This window comes from Kogia breviceps, chromosome 19, assembly GCF_026419965.1.
Source record: "Kogia breviceps isolate mKogBre1 chromosome 19, mKogBre1 haplotype 1, whole genome shotgun sequence".
Classification (NCBI taxonomy): Eukaryota; Metazoa; Chordata; class Mammalia; order Artiodactyla; family Physeteridae; genus Kogia; species Kogia breviceps.
Window position 1 is genome coordinate 21,123,913 of NC_081328.1, and position 27,453 is coordinate 21,151,365.

The following is a 27,453-nucleotide window of genomic DNA, read 5'->3' on the forward strand; positions in this document are numbered from 1 at the left end:
TGCTCATGGCGTCGGGGGAGAGTTAAATCAGGTCCCAAACCTCCAGACCTTTCAGGTAACACAAAACACCCCCGAAGGCAGTAAAAATCCAGAAAGAACTGACCAGAATGTGAACGTTTAGAAATTAAAGCTCTTGGAATTCCCTGGTGGTCCAGTGGTTAGGACTCCACTCTCTCACTGCCTAGGGCCCAGGTTCAATCCCTGGTCCCTGGCTGGGGAACTAAGATCCCACAAGCCTCACAGCATGGCCAAAAAAAAAAAAAAAAATTAAAGTTCTTTAGATCCTTTTTGGAGTAAGTCCATTTAAGAAAAAACACAGAAAAAAAAAAGAAAGAAAAAAGACAGGACAAGGCTTCCCTGGCAGCGCAGTGGTTGAGAGTCCGCCTGCCAATGCAGGGGTCACAGGTTCGTGCCCCGGTCCGGGAAGATCCCACATGCCGCAGAGCGGCTGGGCCCGTGAGGCATGGCCGCTGAGCCTGCGCGTCCTCCGCGAGCCTGTGCTCTGCAACGGGAGAGCCACAACAGTGAGAGGCCCGCGTACTGAAAAAAAAAAAAAAAGACAGGACATGGTTTGGGAGGAGGGGCTCTGGAGCTTTGAAGATTCCCTGTGGGGGACTGGATGGGCTGGGTTCTGGAAGAAAAGAGGGAGAGAGAAGTGTGGGCTCCCCACCCACCCCCTGGGCCCCCAAAGAGGACCAAAGCCACACTCAGTGGCTGGGCATGAGAAATCCCAAGCTCCGTCTAAAATGAGAAGGAACAAAAAATCATCTCCACCCCGTGCAGCTCTCAGGAAGCACCAAGGAGCCTAAGGAGCCACCTGGGAGACAGGGGGAAAGAAAGGCAGAGAGAGGGAGGGAGCTAGAGCCGGAAGCAGGGAGGGAAAAGGGCCCCGTGCATCCTCCGGTAGCCGGCGTTCTGCCTCCTGCCTGCTGTCGGTTAGGGACAGGCTCTGCCAGCCTGCTCCAGAGCAAGAAATAAAGCAGCTCTGCCAGCTGGCCACCGCCTCCTCCTCCTCCCCTTCCTTCTTCTGTCTCTGCTGCCCAAACACCATCTCCTTCCTTGGGTATCCGTTTGAAGAACGAAGAGGGTAGTGAGCCTGGTTTAAGGTAAATCACTCGACCCGAGTATTTCTGGGAGAGAACAGGGTCCTCCCTGATGTGTATCTGCCCTGGTGGCCCAAGGAAGAAATGTGGCCCCGGCCATCTCCAATGCTAGGCTGTCCCTCCGTATTATGTGAGGACAGCTTGGGGACCACCTGTTCCTACCCCCATCTTCCTCCTGCACCACCTTCTTTCTTCAAGGAGTGGGAATGGGGTTAAAGACACAATGTGAAGCTGAAGGAGAGGAGGACAGAGAAGGGAAACGGATGTTCTTTGGGAGACATGTTCCTTCACTGTTGTTTTTTAAGCCTCCATTCTGGAGGGAAAGGGAAAAAAAAAAAGAGGTGGGTCACCTTGACGGAGCAGATTCCTCCAATGCAGGGACCTGACAGAACAGTTTAGTAAGTATCCAAATAATTCAGCCTCCTACTCTCTTCCCAAAGCATTCCACTTCTGTTTTAATGATCCAGGAACTGGGGACAATGCCCTTTCAGCTTCATCTCACTAGCCCTCTGCCCTAGGAAAGCAGCCTATTTGCAGTTTGGTGGATGTGTCCCCAGCTTTTCAACCTCTAGGCCTCTGCCCACGCTAATTCCCTCCGCCAGGCACCCCCTTCTTTCTCCACCAGCTGGAGTTCCATAGCACTCCCTCCTTCACGAGGCCAGGTAATCTCCCAACCAGAAAAGCCCTTTTTCTTCTCTGCCGTCTCGGAAAGGAAATACACTCTGGGATTTTCTGCCACTCACACCGGATCCCCCACCTGAACGGCATCTTGCTCATTCCCCATGATGCCTTTCACCTCATCAATCAATCAATGAGCTAAGAAAAGTAACTGGGGCAGGGGGAGGGGAAGGCACAAAATCGCCCAAATCCCAGTTAGCTGACCCCATCAGCGAAGCTTGTATTCACAGTCTAAGGCACGCGTCACACAGGTTACCCCCTGAAAGTTGCATCTCCACCCTACGGGGTAGATCCTACTCTGCCACCCCACCTTGCCCAGCAGGTAAAGGATTGGAACCCGGACTGGCTGACGCCAACACCCATGTCCTTCCTACTCTACCACACTGCCTCTTACAGCTCATTTCTTGGGGGAGAGGGAGCTGCCCCCAATCCTAATGCTCTCAGACTCCTCTACCAGTTCTTTGCTTCTTCGGCCCCATCCAAGCTGAACCCTGACCAACTCCAGCACTCAGCCAGCTGTTGGGCAGGCGGGCTGGGCGGGGGTTCGGGAGCCCCAAGCACTAACAGCACTAATGAAAGTGACCAGGCACCTTCTCATGGGTATAAGGAGCTGGGAGGTGCAAACATCGAACACCTCTGGGATAGAGCCCCACTGTGTTATTGATATGCACCCCTGGGTCATTCTATAATTTGGCAGCAAGAATTAGGCCTGGAGGGGGAAGTTAGTGGGCGGAGGGGGAGGTTCACTCAGAAGAGGATGCTCACAGAGTTGGGGGAGGACCCCCTGACCTCGGCAGACAGGCCCGCCAGGCCCCAGCCCAGAGCTGGGGCGGGGACAGGGGTTCATCCTCACTCAATTTCTGAGATTTCTCTCTCGACTTCCCTAGGCCTTTGGAGAAATGCTGCAATTCTCAGCCTGGCCCTCATCTCCACATCTCCACCCCCACCTCAGTCCCAGCCCCAGGGCTCCAGGAACAGACGAACTGACACGAACTGCCAGGTACCAGGCAGCCATCTGATGGCTTACCTGAGCTCTGGTGGCCTGCAGGATAGATAGAGCACAAATGCTGGGGTCTCTGATACACTCACCCACACCCACACACCCACACACACACACCCCCCACACACACACACAGTTTAAACTGACCCTTCTGGGCTTCCCTGGTGGTGCAGTGGTTAAGAATCCGCCTGCCGATGCAGAGGAGACAGGTTCGAGCCCTGGTCCGGGAAGATCCCACATGCCGCGGAGGAGCTAAGCCCATGCGCCACAACTACTGAGCCTGTGCTCTAGAGCCTGCGAGCCACAACTACTGAAGCCCACACTCCTTGGCAAGAGAAGCCACCACAATAGGAAGCCCGCGCACCACAACAAAGAGTAGCGCCTGCTCGCCAAAACTAGAGAAAGCCCACGTGCAGCAACAAAGACCCAACACAGCCAAAAATAAATAAATATAAATAAATAAATAAATAAACTGACCCTTCCCCATGTGTTATCTTAATTGGTTTAAACCTCACAACAGGGTCCTGGGAGGTGGGCAGGGCAGATGTTTTGAACCCATTTCTTAGATGAGGAAGGTTCAGGGAAGGTAAGCAATTGAATCCAGGTCATACTCTCCAGAGCTAGTGACCATGATAACACGGACAATCCCATAGTCGTTCGCATTCACTCAGTGCCCGGCCTGGTGCTCAGCACTTTCCAGGCATCTGACGCTCACACAGTCCCATGGGGGAGATGTTATTATTATCCCCATCTCCCCATTTCACAGACGATGAAACAGGCGCTTAGAGATGTTAGGCATTTTGGGGAAGCCACTTGGAGCCAAGCCCCAAGCCACCTGACTCCATGGACCCTCCCCGGGGTGGGTCCCCTGAATCCCCAGCACCTGTGACAATGCGTGGCCCACTAAGGGCCACTGAACATTTGCAGCATGTTTATTGACTGAATAAGTCTGCCCCCACTGCCCTTGCCCTTGGCTTCTCCTCCAGGACCATTCCTGCCCTCTCTCTCCTGGCTCCTTGCACGGCTCCAGCCAGACTCTGACGCCATCTCCCCCAGGAGTTTAGGGTCACAGAACCCACAGGCCCCGCAAGGCGGCTGGGAAGTTAATCCGCCACCTCCCTCTCCACACCTACCAGCTTTCAGGGATTTGTGCTTTGATCCAATGGCTCCCCCTTGCCTCAGTTTCCCCACCTGTGCCAGAGCTGAGGAAAGGAGGCAACCAGACTACCAGAAAGGAGGCCCCTTTACTTCCTTCTACCCCAAGGGGGTGCTGGGGATCCCCTTTCTCTCTAGATCCCACAGAGCCCCAGACACGCAGTGAGGGGCCTGCACAGGGAGAGACACAGGACAGATACGTGGAGCAGTCAGGCCCAGCTCTAAGGGGTGCATTCCTAAACAGGCAAGACGCTAAAATCTGCGGGCAGGGGTCTCTCAGGGATGGGCCCCCGTGGGGTAAGGTATGAAGGCCCATTTGGAACCCTGCCAACTCCAGCTGCCTCCAACCCCAGGAGTTAATCAACCAACATCACTGAGAATTCACTGGGTCTTCAGCCAAGGAAAGGATGCAAGATGCCACTCCTGCAAACCGACGGCCAAGAGGGACAGCTCACCCGGGCACACTGAGCACCTCTGTGTGCACAGTCTCGTTTAAGCTACCCAACAACTCTGAGAATCATGCCCATTTCACGAAGAATGAAGCAGAGGGCTCAGTGGCCTGCCCCTGGTCCCATGGCTAGGACACAGCTAAACAGACCTTTGAATTCAAGGCCTGTGGTCTTGTGCCTGCATCTTGCCCTGGGAGCAAAGCTGTTCCCTTGCCAACATCTCTCATGGCTTCCTTTTTCTTTTTTAAATATAAAATTGTTTATTTATTTATGGCTGTGTTGGGTCTTCGTTGCTGCTCATGGGCTTTCTCTAGTTGCAGAGAGCGGGGGCTACTCTTCATTACAGTGCACGGGCTTCTCATTGCAGTGACTTCTCTTGCTGCAGAGCACGAGCTCTAGGCACACAGGCTTCAGGAGTTGCAGCACGCGGGCTCAGTAGTTGTGGCGCACGGGCTTGGTTGCTCCGCGGCATGTGGGATCTTCCCGGAGCAGGGCTCAAACCCGTGTCCCCTGCATTGGCAGGCGGATTCTCAACCACTGAGCCACCAGGGATGTCCTCTCAAGGCTTCCTTTCATAGAGGCTGGAGGACTTAAACATACCGCTTCCTCCCCAGCCTCTTACCTGCCCTGGGCTCCAACGGCAGGTAAGGTGGGCAAACCCCACCTCCAGGTGGGCCCTGGGTTTAGAACCCTGGGCTTTAGCGGTCAATGACAGGACACCCAGCTCAGGGTCCCCCCTACACGGTTGGGCTCCTCCGGCCTCACCCCCTGACCTCCATCCCCACACAGCACCTCTGGTCTCTCTGTCCTTCCCACTGCCACTGTTCCAGTCCCTACCGCTTGGGGCCCCGTGGATGACCAGGAGTCACGAGTGGGAGGGACAGTGCTCCTGACCCCGAGCCTGGCTTCTGACTTCTCCAGTGCCCCTCGCCTAGCCCTAACGCCGGCGTCAGGTCCAGGGTGACCTGTTTCCCCCTCAAAGTCACTCCTGCCAGGCCCTCAGGCCACAGCACAGCCAGGAGCTCCGAGGATTGACCGATGTCAGAGCGCCACCTAGTGTGCCCGGCGGGCGCCGCGGCCCCGGCCTGGCCCTGCCTTGTCCATTCACTTTGTCTGGAGCAGGGCCTCTCATGGGGGCACGGGTGAAGACTAGGAAGGGTCTCTACCCTGGGACTCATTTCCCAAGGGCCTCAAATCCAGCCTGCTGACATTCTGTCCTGTGACACTATTCCTCCAGTCACAGAGAGACCCCAGAACCTGGTGAGGATGGTCCCCCTCACAATTCAAAAGCTTTGCCCCATCACAGGACAGCACTGCCCACAAAGCCCTGATTTAATAATTACTGTAAGGCTTTAAATGAGCTTTCCAACAGCCTAATCATGTTGCATTATTTTTGTTCATTGGTGAAAAGTGCTAGCCACCATTTTGGTAACCCCTCTTTATTTTGAACAAGAGCCTCATATAATGAACAATATATGGAAACCATGTTTCACCTCTCTCCCTCTCCCTCTCCCTCTCCCTCTCCCTCCCCCATCCCCCTCCCTCTCTCTGGCTGATAAAGTCAAGAAGCACTGAGCAAGGGCAGGGAGGTCAGGCAAATTTGGGTTTGAAGCCTTGCTCCATACCAGCTATGTGACCTTGAAAAATTCACTTAAACTTTCTGAGCGTTACTCTTCTCACCTGTGAAATGGGGTTGTAATGAGCATCATGTGAGATGACAGACCTGAGGCATTCGGCAGCGTCAGCCACTTACCAGAGGCTCAATACTGGCCAGTCTCGTCTTCCTTATCTCCCACGGGGACTCACCACCTCGAGCTGGGTCCCCGCCATTTTCTTGGTCTCAGAGCACGTGTCACATGCATCTTGCATCTGTTTCTGTGGGCGTGTCCATCTCTGCAGCCCGGTGGCAAGCCAATGGTGCGTATCAACCAGCAGCTGAACCGAATGTCCCCAGGCCAAACGGCCACACCTGTGAGGAGAGCCAGACGAACCCAGATTTCCAGCCCTGTCCAAACAAACATTTCCTCTCCCAGGGCCTCAGTCTTCTCCCCTGTGAAGCGGTACTGAAGCTCCTGACTTGATAGGGAATAAAGAGGACATATTTGGAGGTACTTGTAAAGCATGTAACACCCAGCAGGCCCTCCATAAAGTAGAATAAAGTAGAATTTATTATGCTGATAGTTGGGAGGCCCGCTTGGTGTTCAGAGCTACCTCGAAGGAAAACAGGAAGAGCAGTGTCATCTCAATTCTGCAACAGAGACATCGGAGCAAGGAGGCTGAGGGTAAGCTAGGGAGGGTGAGAGATGCTTAAAACAGGAAAAATTAAAACCCAGTCAGGGTCTAGGCCAACAACTTATCTACAAATAAGGCGTCCCACAGGCGGGCGGTAACTGGGTCCGGGAGGCCTCTCTTTACCCCAGGCTGGGAATGGGGAATGGGCCAAAGCAGGGTGGGGGACGAGGGGGCGAACAGCCTCTTTATTAACACAATTATTTTATTTGCTGAAAGGTAATCATCCTAAGTGAGGTCAACGGCGGCTGGCCCGAGTTGCCATGGCAACGGAGCCCTATCACTTCCAGCAGCTGTAAGGGCTGGAGGTTCCTGAGGAAGGATCCCCCAGACCTCTCTTCTCCCCCCAGAGAAGGGCTGAATGAGACGTGCAGGTGTTTGCTCTTCCCCCTCCCAGCTCCAGTGACAAACCAAGAGTCCCTGGGAGAATGTACCAGCGCAGGTTCGCAGGGGGTTCATCCTAGGGGAGAGGGGCCTCGGTATCCATCATCTCTTTGCATCCCATAATAACCCTGCAAAGTAGTGAATAAGCATCACCTGACCATTTCACAGATTGCTGTGGGTCAGAGAGGCTAGTGACTTGTCCAAAGACACACAGCACTTGAGGATTTGGGGGCTGGAGTATGAAGACTGAGGCACCATTTGCAGTTGCCTCAGAGACAGGGGCTGTGACACTGACAGGGAGGGATTGGACCAGAATCTTGAATGATCGGAAAAACTGGTGTGGAGGAAAAGTTGCTAACCTAGAAATTGAAGACACCTGGGTTTGAGCCCCAGTCTTCCCCCCCTCACAGGTCACGTTACCCTCAGCAAATCTGCTCTGAGCCTCGGTTTATCCAATGCATTCTGCATCTGTGACTTGTCAGACTCTGAAAGATTAAGCAATGACAAAGACATGTTTCCCCATCTGTAAAATGGGCCAACAAAGGCCTGCTCTGGGGACCCAGAACGTCAGTGGTGCCTGGTAAACTTGCCCCATTGTACAAACAAATTAAGAAGCTAGTTCTGTCATTTTCATCCAACTCTCAAAGGGTGTTAGCTCTGCAGAGAAGGGCACAAAACACGCCCTGCCCCCAAATCCTCCAGCCCTGAAGTCCAGGAGACAGCACAGCAGAGGTAGGCCCAAGGAGGGGTACAGCCAGGGCTGGGGGGTGGGGGGCGGGGCGGGTCCATTTGGCTTGTGCCCGCGGCGTCTATTGCCCCCTGGTGGAGGAGTCTGACACAGCTAGAAGGGACAACTGCAACCAGAAGGAATTCAGACGGGGGTGGGGAAGGGACAGACAGGTTCAAAGGGAGCATCTGGGCAGGATTTGTGGGGCCCAGGGGCAGTGAGACTTCAGCTGGGTCTCCCAGAAAGTGGACCTGGGGATGGGAGCAGGAAGGAAGACATTTCAGGTAGTGGAAACCGCCTGCAATAAAAGCCTTCAGACTGTCAGGTGCCACGGGGATTTGGGGAAGAGGGTTTGGGTAGGGGAAGGGGTAGAGCAAAGGGACTTCAAGGGGCCCAAGAGGACGTAGGAACCAGACTGAGGCAGACTGTGGACAGCTTTGACCTTGAGGCTAGGAAGTCTGCACTTTATCCTGGAGGCAAGGAGGAGCCATTGAAGATTTCTGAGCCAGGACAGGAAAGATCTGATTTGCATTTTAGTCTTATCATTTGGAGAGGAAGTGGAGGCAAGAAGGCTATGGGAGCCACCTCCTTCCATTAACAAAAGTTAACACCTCATGGCCTGACTGGAGACCTTACAAGCCCTTTTTAAACCACTGCACACAGGCCTCAAGCTGCGTGGGTTCCCTGCCTGGAGGCAGGTGCTGGAGAGGGTGAAGCTCCAGGATCTGCTTCCCACTCTGGCCTCCTTCAGTCGGGGCCCCAACATGGACTGAAGAGCTATGTAAGTCCCCTGAAAGATGAAGGGGGGTCGGAGTGGGGGCAGGGAGGGAGCCCCCTTTACTGAGGGTCTGCTCAGCTCCTCACCTTTCACCCCAGGTCCTCGTGACTGTGGGGCAAGTTCCCTGAAGTAATTCTCTCTGTTCCAAAGAAGGATCCCAGCCTCCCACGGACACACGCTCACACACACTCATGCTGAGTTCTGGCGTATCAAGGACATTCACAAAGAATGTCACAGTTCACCCAACTTCCCGGTTTAGATGCGCCAACCTCATCTGAGGCTACCGATCGAAGTCCCTGTCGTCCTGTGCCAGATGAGTAAAGGCAGGAAATAGCAGAGGGGCCGCCCAGGATGGGGTCCATGCCCCACCAGCCCTGGGGGACCCCGAGTGGGGGACCTGGCAGACAGGAGAACTTCTGAGGAAAGGGTGGGCCCCTGAAGGGGGACAAGGACAGCAGGTCTCAGAGAGGCATCTAGGCAGGAAACAAGACTCAGAGGCAGGGTGAGAGGCAGAGAGGAAGCCGACAATTCTAGTTCATAGCTGAGCCTGGCAGCAATGCCCAGGGCGCTGGCCACACTCCAGCCGGGTAAGAGCGCCAGCTCAGGCCTAAATTTGAATCAGTGGATCTAAGCCTTGGCCACAATCAGCAGCAAGGAAGATTAGCAGACACCTGGGAGGGAAGGAGGAGGGTGCAACATGGAATCTATCTGGGGGGAAGGGGGCTTCAGCACCCCTTCCCACAAGGCATGGAGTAGGAGGCAGAGGTGAGAGGCGGACTATGTCAACAGTGAGGGAACAAATCTGGCCCACCGAGGCTCAGGCAGACCCTAATATTCAACCTCCAATACCTCTCTCCCTCAATCTCAACAAGCCTCAAGTGAGACACCAAGAAGAACTTACCAACCAGCGAGACCCCAGGATGCCTGAGCAGGGGAGGCTCAAAGCGTTCAGGTCATCCTTAGCTGAGGAGAGAGGTCTCAGCAGAGGAGCTCCAGTGCCCCCATTGTCCCCTTCAGGCCAGGCTGTACCAGGGATGGAGACCACATTCTTGCCCCCCAAGTGTTCTGGAGAGAGGCTGGAAAGTAGGAGGCGACAAAGGGTATCAGCTGCCCAGCAAAACTTATTAGCATCTAGGTGAGATTAATCAAGCCCAGAAACCTCGAGCACACCCCTAATTAGTTGCTGCTGATAACTATATTTGTCATGCTCTCCAATTATTCCACTGTAAATTTCAGAGTTTAATTGCACCTTGTTCTTCATTGAAGTGTCACTGTTTGCACATGCTCCCCTAATTCTTTAGCAAATTTGACAAAATTCAGCATTAAATATAGATTATCTTTAGATTTCCATAATTAACACAACCAAACTGTCTTGGGCCTAAATATTTCTCCCAGCACCATAAATCTGGCCTGTCTCTGGAACCCGGAGAGCCGCCCAGTTCTCCCGGCAGAGGCCGTGGTGAGAACACACACGCATGTCGCGAATTCACATGACATGCCTGTGCAGGGCTGGAGCAGAGGTGGCTGGTGAGGCTTCATTGAGGGCACACACCCAGGGCCCGTTCCACCCCCAAATGTGTAGGAGGCCCCATCGAGGCTGCTCGCTGGGGCATGTCAGCTATGTCCCAGGGCTTAGAAGGCCAGTCCAGCACCACGGCTGACCTCTGCCCCTGGCAGGTGGGCTAGAGGCCGATGGTCCAGCCTACAGTCAGGCCATAAGCCACTTCACCCCATGAAGGCCAAAGGGCCCCTGGGTGACCTTTATCCCCATTGAGGCCATCCTTGATGTTGGATGTTGTGCTAGAAACATGGCCCCGGCAGACAGGAATGCCCTCTGTGCCCACCCTCTCCCTGGCACCCTCCCTGCCCAACCTTCTCTCCTAATCCACTCTCTCCAGACTCACCAGGTGAATATATGTCCATTCAACTCTAAACATTTACCTGGGGCTCTTAGTTCAGGGGGAAGGGAGGGGAGGGAAGAATTCATGCACTGCCCCCTAATATCAGGCTGTGAATCTTTTCTACCAGCCCCCCAAACCGCAAATCTAACACCCCAACAAAGCCAGCAAGGTGTCCCATTTCCAAGATGACAAAGGGGCGGTAGGGGTAGGTAGGTAGGAGAGGGCAAGGAAGCCTACGCCTGCCTCAGAGCCCTTCCAGCCCTTGGCTCCTTGGAGGATCCAGATCCATATCCTGGGTTTAGCCCAAGTCAAGTCCCTTCCCCAGGCTGGCTGGTTCATGGGCAGCAGAGCATCAAGAGTTCAACTGCCAGCCAAGCGTCATATCCCCTGCTGCAGTCATGCAAACACACACACACAACACACACACACACACACACACACACACACACACACACATTTAGATATATACACAGATACAGAGACAAATGGACACAGATGCACAGAGACACACCACCGACACCCAGGGACACACACAGACACCCAAAATCACACACTGACACACAAAGACAGACATACACAGACAGAAACACACACCCCTCTGCCCCAGCCTTGTAGGAAGATGGGGGTAGTCAGACAGAGAAATACTCACTCCCCAGAAATCAGTGGCATATCCAGAACCTTGCTGTGCTGAAGGGCGAGAGCGGGCTGGGGGCTCTGGCAGACAGCTCTCCAGTCCTCTCACCCTCTTAAGAATCCTCAAAGTGTACTAGCAGCAAATCTGCAGGAAAATCAATGGCCTTTAATGAGATTTGATTTTTTGCCCCAATGGGGGGTGCTGGGCTGGGGGTTATGTGGGGGATCTCTGGGTGCAACATACAAGGAGATGGGCCCAGGCACAGCTTGCAGCGCTGGGAGGGACTGGGCAGCCAGTCCTGAGGAGGCTCCAGGGCCAGTAGCCGTCAGGACAGGCATTGACAGAGGACCAACAGAGGGGAGATGAGGCTGCCATCCAGCCCCACCCAACCAGGCCGAGAGGGCCCCTGGGCCGGCTTGGGTGTCTGCAATGGCCAGGCTGGGTTCTGGATCTGGATCCAGGAGTCTGGATTCCCAGCCTCAGAAGGAATGAGGGACCGAGGTCCACCCGGGTCAGAGGGGCTGGCCAAGGCCAAGAACAGTGGGAAGCAGCACCGGAAGGTGGTGGTTGTACAGCCCACTCAAGGTCATTGGCTCTGGAGGGTGGTGAAAGGCAATTATTGAGCACCAGCCAGCCTTCAGGCACTTGTTACGGTCATTCTGCAGAAAACCCTGCGAGAGAGGCAATGGCCCCTTGCTCAGCTGAGGAAAGTGAGGATCAGAGAAGTTAAAGAAATTGCCCACAGCCACCCAGGCAGCAAGTGCCCAAGGCAGCACCTGACCAAGGTCTGACAGGCCCTGAAATCTGTGTTCCCTCAATTCATTCAGCTCGCAAGCAGCACCTCGCAGGCGATGAAGGTGCCACATCTTCACCTCTCTTCTCCTCTTCCAGCCCAGGACTCCAAGATCCTTGGGCCATCCAGGTCAGAGCTTGGGTTCAGGCTCCAGGGTGATGGGAACTCAGGGAATCTCCTCCACAGCTCAACCCCAAATTACAAGACTTCCCCAGACACAGAAGAGAGGACACTTGTCAGGTGGAATCCTGTCTACCCCACCCCACAGCCTGAAGTTCCCTCCTTCCTCATTGAATCACAGAAGGGATCAGAGGCCATCAACACAACCTTAACATCATGTGCCTGAAGCCCCTGTGCCACATCCTGCCTGAGAGGTCATCTGAATGCTTGCACTCCTCCAGTGACAGGGAGCTCACTACCTCCAAAGTACCCCCATTCAACCTCTGGAATCCTGTTAGATTGAGCTGCTATCTGACTCCCTGAGCCTCCTACTGGGCCCAATCCTGCCCTCTGGGTAATTGCTCTGCTCCATGAAAGCGCTTCTGTAATCTGAATACCACAGCCACTGCTCCTACCACTGACACCCACGTGCTTGCTTCCGCTCTCCTGGCTAAACACTTCCTCATTCCCTCAACTGTTGCAAACTGTCCTCCCCCATTCCCTCCCACCCACCCACCCAAAGGTGTCAGCAGAATTGTTGACTGAAGAGAGGAGTGGCAATGGATTCTTGGATATGACACCAAAACCACAGTCAATAAAAGAAAAAACAGATGAATGAGACTACATCAAAATTTAAAACTTCTATAACAAACTAGTGAATACTGAATAAAAGAAGCAGACTCAGATATAGAGAACTAACTAGTGGTTACCAGTGGGGGGAGAGGGCAGTCTAGGAATGGGGGAGTGGGAGGTACAAACTACTGGGTGTAAAATAGGCTCAAGGATGTATCGTACAACACAGGGAATATAGCCACTATTTTGTAATACTCTAAAAGGAAAGTAATCTTTAAAAATTGTATAAAAATAACATTAAAAAAAAATTTTTAATGTAAAACTTCTGTGCATCAGAGGACACAAAATCAATAGAGTGAAAAGCAACCTACAGAAAGGGAGAAAATAATTGCAAATCACTATCTGATGAGGGATTAATATTCAAAATATATGAAGAACTACAACTCAACAACATCAACAAAAAAATAACACAGTTAAAAATTTGGCAAAGGACTTGAATAAACATTTCCCCAAAGATGATTTACAAATGGCAACAAGCATATGAAAAGACGCTCAGGGACTTCCCTGGCAGTCCAGTGGTTAAGACTCTGTGCTTCCAATGCAGGGGGCGTGGGTTCGATCCTGGTAGGGGAACTAAGATCTCACATGCCGCCTGGTGCAGCCAAAAAAAAAAAAAAAAAAGACACTCAACATCACTAATCATTAGGGAAACACAAATCAAACCCACAGTGAGATATCACCTCACACCCATCAGAATGGCTACTATCAAAACCAAACAAACAAAAGAAAATAACAAGTGTTAGTGAGGATCTGGAGAAACCAGAACCCCCATGCACTGTCGGGGGGATTGTAAAATGGTGCGGCCACTGTGGAAAACAGTATGATGGTTTCTCAAAAAATTAAAAACCGGGGCTTCCCTGGTGGCTCAGTGGTTGAGAGTCTGCCTGCCGATGCAGGGGACACGGGTTCGTGCCCCGGTCCGGGAAGATCCCACATGCCGCGGAGCGGCTGGGCCCGTGAGCCGTGGCCACGGAGCCTGTGCTCCTCAATGGGAGAGGCCACAGCAGTGAGAGGCCTGCGTTACCACACACACAAAAAAAATTAAAAACAGAACTACCATATAATCGAGCAATCACACTTCTAGGGGTATATCCATAAGAACTAAAAACAGAACCTCAAAGAGATTTGCACACTCATCGTGTTCATGGCAGCACTATTCAACAATAGCCAAGAGATGGAAGCAAACCAAGTGTCCATCAACCGATGAATGGATAAACAAAAGGTGGTATATACATACTATGGAATATTATTCAGCCTTTAAAAAGGAAGGAAATCCTATCACATGCTACATGGATGAACCGTGAAGACATTATGCTAAATGAAATAAGCCAGTCATAAAAAAAATACCATATGATTCCACATATATGAGTAAAGTTGTCAAATCACAGAAACAGAATAGAATGGTGGTGGGGTGAGGAATGGGAAGTTGTTTAATGCCTGTAGAGTTTCAATTCTGTGAGACGGAAAGATCCGCAGAGCTCTTGCACAACAATGTGAATATACTTAACTACTGAGCTGTACACTTAAAAATGGTTAAGGTGGTAAGCAAAAAAGGACAAAGCAAAGATTTTGGAATTAGACAAAACTGGGTTTGAGTCCCAGCTCTGCTGTTTCCTAGCTGCATGACCCGGGGCAAGCTGCCAAATGTCTCTGAGCCTCAGTCTCCCCAACTCCACAAGGACTGAGAGATTCTTATGAGAGGGTTGCTGTGAGCATTATCTCATTGACAAAACCAGTGAAGGACCTCGAACGTGGTCACTGTTGGAGGGATAAATTAGGAGGATGGGATTAACATACACACACTACTATATATAAACTAGATAATCAACAAGGACCTATTGGATAGCACAGAGAACTATACTCAAAATTTTGTAATAACTTATAAGGGAAAAGAATATAAATACATACACACATATATGTATCACTGAACCACTGCGCTGTATACCTGAAACTAACACAATCTTGTAAACCAAGTATACTTCAGTTAAAAACCAAAACAGAAAACCGAAACATAAACAAAAAAAGAACAAAAAAAAAACCCCCAAACAAACAAACAAAACCTCCGGGCATGGCTGGAGCATCAGAATCATATTCTAGAAGCTACCCTCGTGTGGGAGCTGCTCGGGCCTCTCAGATTGGAGCTGGGGCAGCTAACAGCCCTGGACTGACCGTCCACCCCCAGCCATGCACGTGCCTACCCACCCCCACCCCACATTCTCCCTCCCACCCATTTCCTCCTGCTCTCCTTATTTCTCACTCCACCACCAACCTCCTTGGGAGCCTAGAGCACACCGAGCCTGCCCCCACCAGAGGGTCTCTGCTCGTACTTGGTGTTTCCACTGCCCAGAGTGCTCTCACAGGGCTCACCCCTTCTCTTTCTTCAGGTCTTTGCATAAAGGTCCCCTTTTCAAGGGGGCCTACCCCTAACTGCACTATTCGAAATGGAGCCTTCCCCCAAACTGTACTTCCATCCCTCTTTCCCTGCTCTATTTCTTGCCTAACACACTATATAATTTTACTTACTGATTTTTGCTGACTCACTCACTGCTGTATCCCCAGCTGGCATATAGTAGATGCTCAATAAATACTTGTTAAATACTTGCTAAGCCTTGGCTGTCTGACCTCAGAGGCCCTCTGCCCCGCCCTCTATTCCCATCTTAGCGGCAGGGTCTGCAGCTTTAAGGACTCCCACTCCCAGGTCCTGGCAGGAGAGGTGGGAGCCCTTCTTGCCTTGCAGCCCCAGGTTCTTCAACTACCACTGCATCAGCCTGGGCACCGATCCTGTCCGTCAATGTTGGCCTCCGGCAGCCACACTTGGATGCCCACCCCAATCGATAACTAGCGGCTGCCATCGATCTGCCCTACAGGGTAGAGCCAGAGAAGAGGAAAAGAGAGGGACATACAGGATGTGGAGACACAGCCCCAGAGAGGGAGCAGTAACAGGGACCCCCAGTGACAGGCAGACAGGATGGAGATCATCGGAAAACAGAGGCAGAGCTGAGAGGAGAGGAAGGACCAGACCCTGAGCTAAGAAGGGTAAAGAGGCTGACACAGAGGGAAGCCCCCAAGAGAGACAGAAGGGGGGGGGGCAAGGAAGAGTTCTGAAGGCCTACCTGGTGCCCAGGGCATTTTCTCTCAAGCCCCAGCACAACCCTGGGAGAAAGCCAGTTTGGGCCACCATTTTACAGGGAGGAAGCTAAGCTGAGAGGTTCAGAAACTCGGCTAAGGCCTGAGCCTTTAGATGTGGGCGCAGAGCCAGGATTTCAACCCAAGTCTGGGTGTCTCTAGGACACGTGCTACCCACAGCAGCCCTGAGCTGTCACTCTGGCCTCCCAGCCTGAGCATAACACCCACAACTGAGCCGGGAGCTGGTGCTCCTGCACTGGGATGACCCACTCAGAGCTTGTCGAGATGGTTGGGAAGAGGTGGAGTGGGGAGACAGGGTGGGGTGCTGCATGGGGGAGGGGCCTGGTGTTGGGGGGAGGGAGGGTGGCTGTGTGCAGATGTGGCTTGGCCTCCTGAGCAGCAGCCTCCTAGCGGAAGCTTGGGCTGCAGGTCCTCTCCTGCCAACCCCAGCTCCCCACCCTCTCTCCCTTCCCTCCTTCCCTCCTTCCCTCCCTCCCAAACCCTTCCGCGGACTGCCACACCAGGACCTTGAGCCGGTTACTCAACCCCTCAGGGTCTATTTCCTGTCTATAAACCGAAGGTAGTAACAGTGCCCACCCCAAAGCAGCATGAGGATTCAAGGAGATGAGGCATGTGAAACTGCTAGCACGTGTGGCACATACATAATAAACATTCGCCCCATCACCACCACCATCATAATCATAATCATGATCATCATCATCACCCTGCTGCCAGCACACGGCTTGCGGGTCCCATACTCACCATGGCGAGACTGTTGTGTACGTGGTATTGGTCTCAGGGCTCTGACTTAAACAAGATCCAGCCCCTGGCAGTGCCTGACCTGCAGCTAGTACCCCCATCTACGGAAGGGGCATCTGTGCAAGGCCTGGATGCAGATGGGTCTCAGCAGGGCTGAGGGCTGAGGGGTTCTACAGAGCAACCCCTCAGCCCTCGATTAGCTTCTTTGTTTCAGAGAATCAAGAGCAGCTGTGGCTGGGGGACCATTTGCATCTTGCCTCCTCTGAAAGGTGAAAGGTCAGGGCCAGCTGGAAACATGCTGAGAGATTTGCCCCCCACCCCACCATAGGGAAGAGGAGGGGGAGGCAATTAGTCTCCCATCTCAGGACCTATTTGCTTGTCCATTCATGGTTTTTAAGCCCCCAGTATGTGCCTGGCCCTGTGCTGGGACCCGGGAATACAAAAGGAGTACAGCTAACTAACTCCGGCTCCATAGTCTAAAGGAGGGGAGTGGGTGTTCTTAGGCAGTGGGAGGGGCTTAGTGTCTGCAGAGGCCTGTGGGGACAAGGGACCAGGAGGCCTGTAAGGCTGCTTGCAAGAAGGGACCAAGCCCACTGTCTTACTGTCTCCCTCGTTTGCTGACTTGTGTCTCATTTTCTTCTTTCTGAAGGAAACTGTTCAGCCCACTGACGTTTTTTTTGAGGTGACAGATAAACCACAAAAAGTACCACTTTTTAGAGTCTCCCTTCTGACACCCACAAACCTCAGCAAAAAGCAGGGTGTCTGAGGGGGACCAGGGTAGGGGCACAGAGGTGGCAGGTGAACGCAGAAGGGGCCAAGTTCAGCCAGACTGCTGGGTTTGGGGGCGGGCGGGTTGGGAAGCCCGGGCCCAGCCCCTCCTCCTGGCCCACCGCAGCTGGTGAAGGGTGTCCTCTGAAATGGAATATTGTGACAGAGAGGGCACACAGGGGGCGAAGGACAGGCATTTCCATAAGAATCCTTCTTGGAGTGTAGCGGAGGGGAACCTTGTTTAGAAGCAGCCTTCCCAGAGCCCGAGGTATAAATCTCCCGGTCCCAATTCAATGACCAGCCCCACTCCCTTTCCCAGTCTGGGGAGGAAACTGGGACAATGAACTGGGGCAAAGTTCACGCCCTTTCCTGCTTCTTTGAACCTAGTGGTCCTCAGGGCTCTGGCCCTGCTCCCCTACCCCAGTTGGCTAAACAAAGTCCTGCAGTTTAAAATGATCAATCTGAGAGCAGCTGTTCCCTGTAAAATAACAACAACGGCTGCCATTGTGGAGAGTTTAACAATTTACCAGGCTGTGAGTATCGTGTCCCCATTTTACAGAACTGAATAAATGTCCTAGAGGACGGCGACTTGCCTTAGGTCATCAAGCTAGGAAGAGGTGGGTCAGGATGAGAACCCAAGATCAAGCTGTGTTCACACCGAGTCACGTCAAGGGAGATTGGAGAGGAAGGAAGAAGCGGCCAGGCTGGGATGCAGTGGGGATGAGAGGTTGATGGGGGAGGGGAGAGGAAGGGGCAGCCTCAGGTGCTACACCCCCTGACCAGGCCCCCAGGACCTTGTGGGGAGGGGACAGTGACAGCCTCCCAGCCAGTGGACACCTCTCTCCCACATAAAACTCTGTATGTGGGTCTGAACACAGACCCAGGAGTGGGGAGCAGGGAGCTCTAGGAGGCACCTCCCCCAGCAGGATGAGCTGAAGACCACCAGGGAGGTGTTAATGAAACAGAGAAGCTGCGAATAGAGCCAGGAGTGATTCCAATCTGACACCTCCACCCAGCCCCCACCAGTAATGAGCTGGGACCTGCCCTTCTCCCCTGAGAGGGGGACTCCTTGGGCATCTCTGTAGCTTCTGATGCCTCCTTTGATCATCATCATCATTATTCTTATCATTGTCATTACTTTCACTGACATAAAAAAGCTCACATTTATTGAGCACCTACTGTGTCGCCGGCACCGTGCTAAGTCCTTTTTATACATCCAATCGTTAACGCTCACAACGACCTCTATGACAGGCACTGTTCCTATCTCCATTTCACAGATGAAGAAACTACGGTTCAATCAGGTTAAGTGATTGGCCCCTGAGGCAGACCCAATATTTGGACCCAGGACTGTCTGATTCAGAAGTGTGTGGGGGTTTTTTTCTTTTTTTTAATTGATGTAGAGTTGATTTACGATGTTGTGTTAATTTCTGCTGTACAGCAAATTCTCTCCCATATTCTTTTCCACTATGAATTATTCCAGGACATTGAATACAGTTCCCTGAAAAGTGTGTTCTTAATGCTTTCGCCAATGGGCCTCTGACCAGACCCACAAAGTCCTCAGCAGGAAGGTGGGAGGGGTGTCTGGGGAGAGGCTGGGGAGCCCAATCCTTGGGGCACTGGGGACGGGCCCACACCTCCACGGAAGGGAGGTATGTGTGTGTGGCCCCGGGGCTAGAGCCGGCCTGGTGAGTAAAGGCAACACCGTGTGTCCTGGAAGTTCCAGAACTGGGAAGAAAGAAGAGCAGGATCCCAGGCCTCCCAGCCTCGGGTCTCCCTGGGTGCTCTCGCTGGGTCTCCTTTCCATCTGTGTGCAGTAAGAGTTGGGCCAGGGGGCTCTGAGGAAGGACCTCCAGCTCTGCTCACTGCCTGGCGAAGGGGATGGAGAGGGGTGTTGGCTGGGGAGGCCTGAAGTAGTGGGCTCAGGATGCTAGGAAGACCCCTGCCTCCCGGCCCAGGAGGGAGGGGCTGAGCAGCTCTGAGAGTGGAGTCCCATGTTTGTAAACATCATTAATCAGGGATTAGCAGATGGGCATGCTAACTGCACCTGTGGAAGCCAGAGACCTCAAGGTTGATTACATTGACAAACTGTGGGGCTCCCTGGCGCCTGGCCCTGCAGGAGTGGGGAGGGGGGTCGAGTTTAGGACCCCAGCCTCCGGGAGGGTACTGGCAATTTAACCTCCTACCAAAAAAAGAAAAAGATGCCAGCCCTGGAGGGGGCAGGGGTGCTGGCCACAATTGAGCTGCTCTGGGAACACCAACCTTCGGAGACCTGTCCCCTCTTGGCTGGGGGACCCTGACAAAGGAGGGTCCTGCAAATGTCATTTCCACCCCCGCCCCTCCCCCAACTCCCTCTGCTCTTGGCGGTAAACCATTGTGTATTGCAGCTGAAAGGGGCCCTAGAGCCTATGGGGAAATTGAGGCCAGGTTGGTAGGAGGGCAGAGCCCCGTGCCCTGACCTCTTGGCCCCCAGGCGCTGTGAGAACACCTTGAAGTTTGAGGGCATGGGGCTGAGGGCTTTACGTGCACAATCTCATAATGATCCATACCATGATCCTCCAAGGTGGGCACTACTGTCCCCATTTACAGATGAGGAAAACCAAGGCTTGGAAAAGTTAAAGGACACGTCCACATTTACACCACTAGCAAGTGTCAGACTTGGAACTCAAAAGCAAACACTGCTGAACAGCCAAGGTCATGTTCTCAGCCACCACTATGCTCTCCTCTGGCTGCATCCTGACCCTGCCGCCCTTCATACCCACGGCCACAGCCACCCCAGCTCGTGGGCTTTTAACTGAGCTTGCTGAGCTGAGCAGCCTCTATGAAGCCAGCACCCGAGGCCACGTGCAAAGAGAATCAGGCCTCATCCCCGGCCTTAGGGCCTCAGGTGCATTTTCTTCATCTTGGGAGTGCTTGGTTTGCGTGACATAACTACACACCTGTGTGTACCTGGCAGGTAATTACGGCCTCAGTTCCCTTTGGTCCAAGTGAACCTGTCTTCCCAGAGGACAGCCAGCCTGCTGCCCAGGGGGTGAAGCAGGGAGGAGCCACCTGGGCCCGGCTGTTTGCCCAGGGGAGTGGCCCTCTAGTTGGCCCAGACCACTGGGAATCAGAAAGTTGATGAACAGCAGGCCCAAGGCAAGTTAGATAGGGTTCCAGACACCGCGGAGGAGTCCGTGGGAAGGAGGGGGCTCTGGACCCCAAGGACACCAAACCCCAACTTCTAGGTTCCATGCTGGGTTTAGTTCTAGAGAGCAGAACTAAATTCTGTACCTGCAGATGCAGGGGACCACCAGGACACCTTAGTTTGTTTTCATCACGTCTATCAGTCTGGGTTCTCCAGAGAAACAGAACCAATAGGATATATATATACACATCCACATATAGATACACACTATGTATGTTATAAGGAATTGGGTCATGTGATTATAGAGGCTGACAAGCCCCAAGTTCTACAGGGTGGGGCTAGACACCCAGGAGAGCTGATGATGTAGTCCCCATCTGAAGGCCAGCTGGCTCGAGACCCAGGAAGAGGCCATGTTTCAGTTCCAAAAAGCAGGGAGAACTCTCTTACTTGCAGAAGGGTCAGCCTTTTTGTTCTATTCAGATCTTCAACTGATTGGATAAGGCCCATCACACTGGGGAGGGCAATCTGCTTTACTCAGTCTACCAATTTAAATGCTAATCTCATCCAAACATACCATCACAGAACCACCAGAGAATAATGTTTGACCAAATATCCAGTCACCCCATGGCCCAGTCAGGTTGACACATGAACTGAACCCTCACATCCAGGTTTGCATTATCATGTGCCAGTCCTGGGGTGCACAGCCCTGTAGTTTACAGAATACTTTTTATTTTTACAACCTCCCTATTGGGGAGGGGGTAGCTGGAGAAGGTAGTGATGGCACTATCCCCATTTTACGGATGAGACCAAGACACCATCCAGATAGGAAGCCACAGAGTCAGGGCTGGATCCAGCATCTTCTGAAGAACCTTGGGGACAGGTGAAAGGTTGCTTGGCCCAAACTTTCAGGCATGCACTCAAAAGCATAGGTGTGAATGATTTGGAAGCAGCTGGACACCTGCGGGTGGTTTGAGAGCCAGTGATTCTTGAACTGGTTGCATGCTGGCATCAGCTGGGGAACTCTTAAGAAATGCTGGTGCCTGGAACCTTCCCCAGAGATGCCGATCCAATCAGCCTGGTGCCTCTGGGCACTTGGACTATTAAAGCGATGCCCCCACCCACCCACTCCCTGATCCCAGGACACTAAGGCACAGTCACAGTTAAAAACCACACTAGGCTCTTGGTCAAGAGTGCAGCAGGGATATGGGAGGTGGTGCAGTACACCCAAGATGGACACGTGGCAGTCAGGGACAGAGCTCAAGGGGGGACCCAGGCAATGGAGATCTATGGCATTTATGAAGGGATTTCTTCCTCCTACTTGAGAGGAATAACTTTGAATTTAAAGCCATCTTAGGCATTTTTAAAACAAATTCAAATGTCTTTCTAAACTGGCATCACCATTAGAATTCCAAGATAAATCCATTCCACAGAGAAAAGGGCAGTACTACTTACCAAGCACCTATGATGTGTAAGGCACTGAGTTCCTATCACCCTCTATATCCTCCCGGCCACCCAAAAAGGTATGATTATCCCCCTTTGACTGAGAAGGGGGCTGAGGCACAGATGGGTAAGGAAATGGCCAAGGTCACACAGCATCGGGATCCGCCCCTAGGGCTGCTGTGCTCCAGATCCATGCTCCAGAGCACTGGTTCTCAACTAGGAGCGACTCTGTCCCCCAGGGGACACGTGGCAGTGTCTGGAGACATTTTTGGTTGTCACAACTAGGGGGAGAAGGTGCTACCAGCATCTGGGCCTCTGGGCAGAGGCCAGAGATGCTGCTAAACGTCCTACAATGCACAGGACAGGCCTTCACAACAGTTATCCAGCCCGGAATGTCAGTATTGCTGAGGCTGAGAAAACTAGTGGTTCCCAGTCTGGGCTGCACATGAAACCCACCTGGGAAGCTTTAAAAATTCAGATGTTCATGTTGCACACTGACCAATTACATCAGGCTGGGAGGGGTGGGTCCCCAGTGCCACTTGTTTTTTAAAGCTTGCCAGGTGGTTCCAATGTGCAGCCAACACTGCTCTAAGTTACTTATCCTAGTGGCCTCTGCTCCACTTGTGGGACCCTGGGGGAGGAGTACCAGAGTTGTCTGGGTTGTACAATAAACAGCAATGCTGCGAGGTCCTCACCACCTCCCAGAATCAAAGGCCAAGGCTCTGGCTCTGGTCCCTCCACAGAGGCAGACTGACTGATGACTCACCCATGGGGGTTACTGGTGGGCCAGTAGGATGGGAGGTATTTGCTAATCAGTCCCCTGCCTCTGGGGGTGGGGAGGGGGAGGGCCACAGCCAGGAATCTCCCCAGGTGGCTGTGAAAGCGGCCCGAAGACTATGGACCAAAGAGCGAGGCTGCCACCTAATGGAGAAATCAGATATAATGGCTCACTGGTTGAGGGCCTGCTGGATACCAGGTGATGTTTTATTGGATTCTCACAACAGTCCTGTGAGAGAGGTGGAGACAAGGGCCCCAAGACACAAAAAGATGAAGCCATGTGCACAAGGCCCCAGTAGGGTCGGGTTTGAGCCTAGATTTGCACCTGTCTGGCCCACAAGAGAGCCCCGGGCTTCCCTCTACATTCTCACGCTGGTCCAAGAGGAAGAGGACCCCTGGACTGGGCTGCTTGATTTCCTTCTGATGTGTGAACTTCCCCTTGACTTCCAGGCAGGGCCTGGAAAGAAAGAGACCCTCTGTCCCAGCACAGCCTGGAAATTAACAAGCTGCCATCTCCAATTCCAAGTCCAAAGCTAAAAGGGGAAACTGAACTTCCTCTGGTCTCCACCACAAAGCTCCCAGCCCTGGGAGAGCAGTTTATAAACATGGGCCTGGGTGCACACACTCAGGCAAGAACGCAAGAGACCCCGGCACATTCAAGCGTGTGAATGTGTGTGCCCCCACAGCACACACACACCTCGGACGGTCCAAGTCAACCCCCGTCTTGCCTCTCCTTTTCTCATCCCGAGGACAGTCCTGGATGCCGAGCCATTCTGGGCACTTCAGACGAGGCCGAGGGATCTTGGGGGTCTTGAAGAGGTAGCTCTCTCTTCCCCTCCACCGGGAAACCCTTCCTCTGGCTGCAAATGGAGTGAAGAAGAATTCCTGCACAGACAGAAGGACAAGGATGGAGAAGAGGAGGGACCACGTGCCAGGCACTCCTTCACTTCATCCTCAAGAGGATGTAGGTATTTTCCTCATTTGGCATATAAAGCAACAGAGACACAGAAAGACTGAGAAACTTGTTTAGGATGAACCAGCCGTACATGTGTGATTAAAGGGAGAGAAGTAAGGGGAGTGGAGACTCACCTGCAGCCACGGAGACATTTAAGGATTCGAGTCCAGGAGGCAGCTGCCGGCCAGGCAGGATGCTAAGGAGAAGCTGGCAGGAGGCCTGCACCTCCCGGGACAGACCAGAGCCCTCGTTCCCTGCAGCGTACGGGGGTCAGAGGGTTAGGGAGGCCCCAGCTGTTCACACAGGCACTCAGAAAATGCATGTCTGAGCACAGAAAAGCAAGGGCATCTACCTACCCAGCACTAGAAGAGTAGGCCGGTCCCAGAGGAACTCCAAGCAACTAGTGATGGGGATCTCAGAAGACAGGGAGACCTCAGGCCCCGGGCAGCCCACCGTGCCAGCCACGAGCCAGCCCTGCCGGGCTTTGGCCTGAAACGGGGAAGAAGAAATCATGCTCTAGCTCACCAAACCTTCATCAGAGACCCGGCCTTGCCCATATATTCACTCTCTCGTTGAGCCACCAGACTCAGTCAATAGTTATTAAGCACCTAGAACGGGCAGGTTCTGTTCTAGGCACTCGCATAAGGCAATGAACAAAACAGGCCCAAATCCCAGCCTCGTAGCAGGGGGGTCAGGGAAGGCCTCACTGAAGTGACATTTGAATGCAGACCTGAAGGAGGTGAGGGAGCACCATGTAGACATCTGGGGGAGGAATATTCTAGGCAGAGATCAGTAAGTACAAAGGCCCAGAGGTGGGTGCTTACCTGGCATGCAGGAGGAGCTGCAGAACAAGGTGGCCAGTGGAAAGGGAGCCATTGAGACAGGAGAGGAAACAAAGGGCCACGTGAGGTAGGACCTCAAAAGCCACTGCAAGGCCTTTGGCTTTTACTCTGAGAGATGCAAAGGCTTTGAAAGGATTTTGAGCAGAGAACTAGTAACATGGTCTGACTTATGTCTCTACAGAATCACTCTGCCTATGTTGAGAGCCACTAGCAGAAATAAGCAGCCCAGTTAGGTTTCTGCAATGATACAGGCTAGAGATGATGGTGGCTTGGACCAGAGTGGTAACAGTGGAGATGGTGAGAAATGGTGAGAATGTGGAAATAACATCAAGGTAAAAACAAAAGGATATGCCAACAGGTGGGACATGCTGAGTGAGAGTAAGAAGAAACAAGGAGGGTGTCAAGGTTTTTGGGCCTAAACAACTATAGGGATGGAGGAGTTGCCATCAACTGAGCTGGGTAAGTCTGCAAAAGGAACAGGAACAACATTTGGAAATCTTGTTGAAATGACGATAAGACAGAACAAAAGAGCTGTTGAGCAGGCTACTACATATGCAAATATGAGGTTCCGGAGCAAGATCCAGGAGGGATACAAGTTTGGGAGGCATGCGAATAGAGATGGCATTTAAAGCCATCAGATTGGATGCTACCAACAAGAAATGAATATATACAGAAAAGAGATCCAAGGACTGTGACTTGGGAGCCCTGGGAGAGGATGCCCCCTTGTGTCCAGCAAGGGAAGCACAACTGAAGAAAAATGTGTATGGACCAGGAGAGGGGTTTTATTAATACTTAGGTTTGCCCCTTCCTTCTTAGATATCAAAGTGGTTTTTTTGGTGGTGGTGGTGGTTTTGAGGGTTTCTTTTGTTTCTTTGTTTCTTCGCTTGTGGGAGGAATGAGGGGAAAGGCATAGACTAGTCCCTGTTCAGGTTGCTTTTCAAGCCGCGCCCCTTCTGGAGGCACCAGGAGCCACCTGTTCCTCACAGCTGAGCATTTACTGAATACCTACTTACTGGTCAGGGAGGCTACTGAGTAAACTCGCAGGAGGAGCAAAGATGTACGCCTCGGAAGGGAGTGCAGTAAAAGTCCCTAACATCACATTCTGCTCCGTGCGTGTGTGCTTTCTGGGTTTTTTTGGCCGCGCCGCGGGGCCTGTGGGATCTTACTCCCCAACCGCAGATGGAACCCGCGCCCCCTGAATTTGAAGCGCGGAGTCTTAACCACTGGACTGCCAGGGAAGTCCAGGGAAAACCCACCATGTGTGGTTTTTTGTTTTTTTTTTTTTGCGGTACGCGGGCCTCTCACTGCTGTGGCCTCTCCCGTTGCGGAGCACAGGCTCTAGACGTGCAGGCTCAGCGGCCATGGCTCACGGGCCTAGCCGCTCCGCGGCATGTGGGATCTTCCCTGACTGGGGCACGAACCCGTGTCCCCTGCATCGGCAGATGGACTCTCAACCACTGCGCCACCAGGGAAGCCCCCCATGTGTGGTTTTTAAAACTCCGGATCTTTCTCTTCCTAAAGGGATTTAGAAGGATGTAAGGAAGCGATACCAACACGCCCCCTTCTCTCCCTTTAGTCCATCAGCTGCTAGCTGGGGGCCCTTGGAGAGACTTAACTTGGCTCATTTCTTCTCCTTTACTGACACCCCGCCCCCCCTCCTTCTCCGCGCCATTACCTGTAAAAAACCGGCCAGGTCATCAGTGGAGAACACGTCCATCACCTCCATAGCCCCGGCGCTGGCCTTGCTGACTACAGGACTGAGCGGGCAGCTGAAAGGTTTCCCCATGCCACCGTATGAGGCTGGGTAATCTCAAGCCCGGTGCCGTGCCCTCCCCCCAGCCCCCAAGAGTTAGGGGTGAGAATTTTGGCGTTGGGGAGGCCTGGCTGAGGGACCACCCAAGGATCAAGGTGCTTAGGAACTCGGCTGCGCCTCCAAATTGGGGCACATGGGGAATAAGGGGAGGCCATGCCTGTTTCTCCGGCTGGTGATGACTTTATCCACTCCGAGAAAGTGAGCGGAGCGCAGCACGGCCCCAAGATTCCGGGGATCCTGTAGCCCCTCGAGGACGAGCCACAGCCGCTGGGGGTCGTCTCCTGGCCGAGCCTCCCCGGCCTCAGCCCAGGGCCGGGGCCGCAGAGGGCTCACTTCCATGCAGACGCCCTGGTGGACCTGGTAGCGGCACAGGACGTCCAGCTTCCGCCGTCTGGGCCGCAGAACCGGGATGTCCCGCGCCTCAGCCGCGCGCAGCAGCTCGGCCCGCTCCCCCTGCAGCCCGGACCTACCGGCCTGGAGCAGGAGCCGGGCCACGCGGCGGCGGGCGGCCCGCAGAGCCAGGAGACACGGGGACAGGCCAAACAGAAGCTCCAGCCCCCCGGCCGGCCGCGGAGTCGGCGCCAGGTCATCCAGGAGCAGGCGGCTTAGCTCCTCCCCGCCGGGCCGTTCTCCACGCCCCACCGCTTGGGAGAAAGGACGCGTGAGGAGGCGACCGCAGCAATGCCAGGTCGCGCCCCCGACGGCCGAGAGCAGTGCCATGGTCGATGCCCCAGCTGCGTCCTCAGGAGTGGTCAACCCCGCCGGGGCCCGCTCCCAGGCCCCGAAAGCGGGTGAAGGGGACCCGAAGGCTGCTCCCGGCCCACCCCCTCAGAAACAGGAAAGGCCTGGACTCCCAGTCGGGTGCTGGCCAGAACCCGGCCGCGGAACCTAGACAGGCCCCTCCCGGCCCCCACGTGAGCCACTCCGCTTCCGCGTTCGGACGGCCCAGACCCCGGCCCGGAGCCGCATGGCGCATGCCCGGCGGCCAGGTCGTTCCCACAGCGCCCCCTGCAGGGCCGGCTGAGCGACGACCTCCACCTCCCAGTCAGCAAAGAACACTTTAAGGGGATGTGTTGGCTTTCCTATTCAACCTGGTTAGTCATGGTGACTCCCTCCCCACATCCCATCCTCCACCAGGCGCTGGTGACTTTCCTCAAAAGATTCTC

General features: G+C 53.5%; 1 protein-coding gene across 7 annotated transcripts; it reads right to left on the bottom strand.

The window, feature by feature from the left end:
* Positions 1–564: 564 nt before the first annotated feature.
* MRM1 (mitochondrial rRNA methyltransferase 1) lies at positions 565–27,279 on the bottom strand. Of its 7 annotated transcripts, XR_010838095.1 has the most exons (9): positions 26,445–27,255; positions 26,150–26,243; positions 23,989–24,121; positions 23,767–23,886; positions 23,375–23,562; positions 11,114–11,242; positions 9,465–9,639; positions 6,139–6,354; positions 565–631 (listed from the first exon to the last, which is right to left on the bottom strand). XR_010838095.1 is itself a non-coding variant. In XM_067020825.1 (6 exons), exons 1-5 carry the CDS (start codon positions 27,005–27,007, stop codon positions 23,417–23,419), a joined length of 1,056 nt encoding a protein of 351 aa, XP_066876926.1. In that variant the 5' UTR covers positions 27,008–27,279; the 3' UTR covers positions 21,170–23,134; positions 23,375–23,416. The 7 variants fall into 7 exon arrangements, 5 of the variants coding, with proteins under 5 accessions (XP_066876926.1, XP_066876929.1, XP_066876927.1 ...); XR_010838094.1 differs by lacking the exon at positions 565–631 and having other exon boundaries at positions 4,633–6,354; XM_067020825.1 differs by lacking the exons at positions 565–631; positions 6,139–6,354; positions 9,465–9,639; positions 11,114–11,242 and adding an exon at positions 21,170–23,134 and having other exon boundaries at positions 26,445–27,279.
* Between the last annotated feature and the right edge of the window lie 174 nt (positions 27,280–27,453).